This window comes from Phalaenopsis equestris, unplaced genomic scaffold (assembly GCF_001263595.1).
Source record: "Phalaenopsis equestris unplaced genomic scaffold, ASM126359v1 Scaffold000642, whole genome shotgun sequence".
Taxonomy (NCBI): Eukaryota; Viridiplantae; Streptophyta; class Magnoliopsida; order Asparagales; family Orchidaceae; genus Phalaenopsis; species Phalaenopsis equestris.
In genome coordinates, this window is record NW_018165082.1 from 10,744 (window position 1) to 13,533 (window position 2,790).

A 2,790-nucleotide genomic window follows, 5' to 3' on the forward strand; every position below is an offset into this window, starting at 1 on the left:
ACACTCTAGCCCCCTCTAACTACTCTTGATTTTCTAAGCAATTTTTGCTCTAAATAAAGCATAAAGTCGGTTCTCTAAGAGGTTCCTCCAATAACTCTTCAAAAAGCGTCCAAATTCATCGAATCTTCTAGAATTTTGCCCAGCACCGACCTTGGTGCTGTTGGCGCCCACGATGGCACCGTCTACGCCCGTGGTCCGTAATTAAATTCCATGCTTTCTGTCAAATGGCACCCTCGGTGCCTACGATGGTGTCGTTGGCGCTGAGTATTTTTTCCAAAATGCCTTTTTGACTTTAAATTTCATTCTTTTTGCTTCATTTTTGCTTCAAGTCCTAAAAATCATTAATCTACAACAAAACATAAAAAATACTTTCCCTTAAAGAGCAATATCACAAAAAATGAGTATAAAATATAGCTCTAAAAATGCATATATTTTTTGTGCATCAAAAATCAAAGCGGTCCAATTTCAAACATTAAGATCTATCTCGATTCTCAACTAAATCAAGTGCAGTTTGTTTCTACACCTTCATCTAAGGCCCCGTTTGTGGCAGCTTATAAGTGCGATTGCTTCACTTCACAAAGTTCCAAAAAGTGCCAAAAATGTAAAGTTTTTAAACGATATCTTTGTCCAAGTGGTGAGGTTTCAATTAGATGGTTGTTGTAGCTTCACTTGGGTCCCAAGAGCTTGCTCTAAGTGTAGATTTCTTCCAGCAAATGGTCCAGGAAAGAAGTCACCAAAAAGTGGCTAGGTTTTGGTCGACAACCATGGTGGAAAGCTTAGGAAGGATAGATTTTGGTGTGGGATGATGTTTTGATGTCTTATGAAGCTTTTGGGATGATTGATTTGAAGCATTGGTAGGGTTTATGGGGGAAGCCCAAAATATTTGTGATTTTGGACCTTAAATTTGCAGTTTCATGGTGGGGATGAGGGACAAAAAATTTTGGGGATTTGCTGAGGGAAGGTGTAGGAAGGCTTGGAGACAATTTGATAGAGTTTCTCTCTAGTTTGGGTGAGTTTCCATTTTTTGTCCATGGAGATGGTCAATTTATAGACCTAACTATGGTGGCTGACTGGGCAAGCTTAGGTGTCAAGATGATACTGAGTTGGCGATGAAATGGAGGCAAAGCTCCGATGAGATTGATCCGAGTAGAATGGGTAAAATTTGAGTTTTTTAACCAAGGTGTGGCTCATGGTTTGGAGTTTTCTTGGGTAAGCAAGGAGTGAGAGGTTGTTATCATGTTGAGGGAGTTCAGAGGTGGAAGATGGTGAATTCAATCACCAAGTGCCATGTGTACATGGGTCAAAATTAAGTGGAATGGGTTTAGGTTTATTTTAGGTTTGACTTGGACCAAAGTTATGAAAACATGTTTGGGGTGGTCTACAACAATGCTGAAGTTGCTGGCCAACATGGGGAAAAGATTGGTTAAGTCTCTTTCCAAAGGATTAGAGATTATCTCAAGTTTTATTTAGGTTTAAGTGAAGCATGTAAAAAAGGAAGGTACTTTTGGCCAAGGGAGGAAAGGGGTGCTTCTATTTAACACTTGGAGGAATGTACTTGTGCAGAGGGTGTTGGGGGGGACAGGCTTTACATGTAAAAAATTGAGAATAATAAACATTCCAAGTGGCTGTAAAGGCAAGGCAAACTACCCATAACCCATACTTACCAAAGTAAAATAAAGAACAACACATTTTGTAGAATGAGCTAACATAAATTGATAATAAGCATCATAAATTAAAACCCCGAAGTACTTGTCCCTCATTGGATGTATCTATACACATAATTAATCACTAATGATAAAAATGATTAGAAGTTAATCAGCTTCCTAGAATTGCCATTGAGAGATCGAGATTAATCCTCTCTGGCGGCGATGACAGAGACAAGAAGAGCTGCAGATTATCATTTTTTGTGTTCTCCTTCTTATGCCCTTCCTCAGATCCATTCTCCTGCATATAAAAGAATGTAAAAATATGTGAACTTTTTGCAAGAAATAATGGCAAAACTCAAGGAAAATGTGAGAACAATTCTCTGCTTCTCAATTTGGCATGCAAAAAATGCACCCACCCACACACACACACACACACACACACACACACACACATATATAGATATAAATACATACATAGAGATAGATATATGCAAATAGATGTATGCATCTACATACATGCATATAGATAGATACATGCATACAGAGAGATATAGAAAGCTAGATACATACAATATATATATATATATATTAAAGTAAAAAAGTGATATTTTTTATATGATAAGAAGAATTTATATATATATATATGGATTTTGGTATACATGTATATTTTGGGTATACTTTTTCTTATTGGTATACAATTTGGTGGGTTTACATGTATTTTTGGGTGTTTTATTATTTTGTTTCCTTCCTTTTATTTTGCGTGGAGTTGTATTGTGGATACTGGAACCCCTATGATTATGATGTATTGCTTTTAGATGGGGATCCACTATCCCTCCCAAAGCTTTGTAACCTTTTTTAATATTAACGTGTAAAGAGCCATGAGTTGCTCTTTTATTAATATATATATATATATATCTGTGTGTGTGTGCGCGCGCGCGCGCGCTGCAAGCCATGACTTGTTGGTAGGCGGGGTTCATTATAAGTCCCTTCAGGTTACGGGTTCCATCTCTAGTAGCGCTGGGTTCTTGAATATTTAGGAACATGACGCGGGCTCTTAGCATGGGGCATAGCGCATGAGAAATCGGTTTTTGGGCCTCTGCCAAATACCGATTTCCTTTATATATATATATATATATTATATATA

The 2,790-nt window shown here is 37.5% G+C and overlaps 1 protein-coding gene across 2 annotated transcripts in view; it reads right to left on the minus strand.

The window, feature by feature from the left end:
• Window positions 1-1,744: 1,744 nt before the first annotated feature.
• The window catches only part of LOC110030057, a 7,805-nt gene continuing 6,759 nt past the window's right edge, over window positions 1,745-2,790 (minus strand). For both annotated transcript variants that reach the window (XR_002294614.1, XM_020732600.1), the window contains exon 3: window positions 1,745-1,944. Coding sequence is in view for 1 of the 2 variants with exons in the window: in XM_020732600.1 (XP_020588259.1) it covers window positions 1,824-1,944 (121 nt within the window). In the remaining variant the exon portion in view is untranslated. The remainder of the gene's footprint in view (window positions 1,945-2,790) is intronic.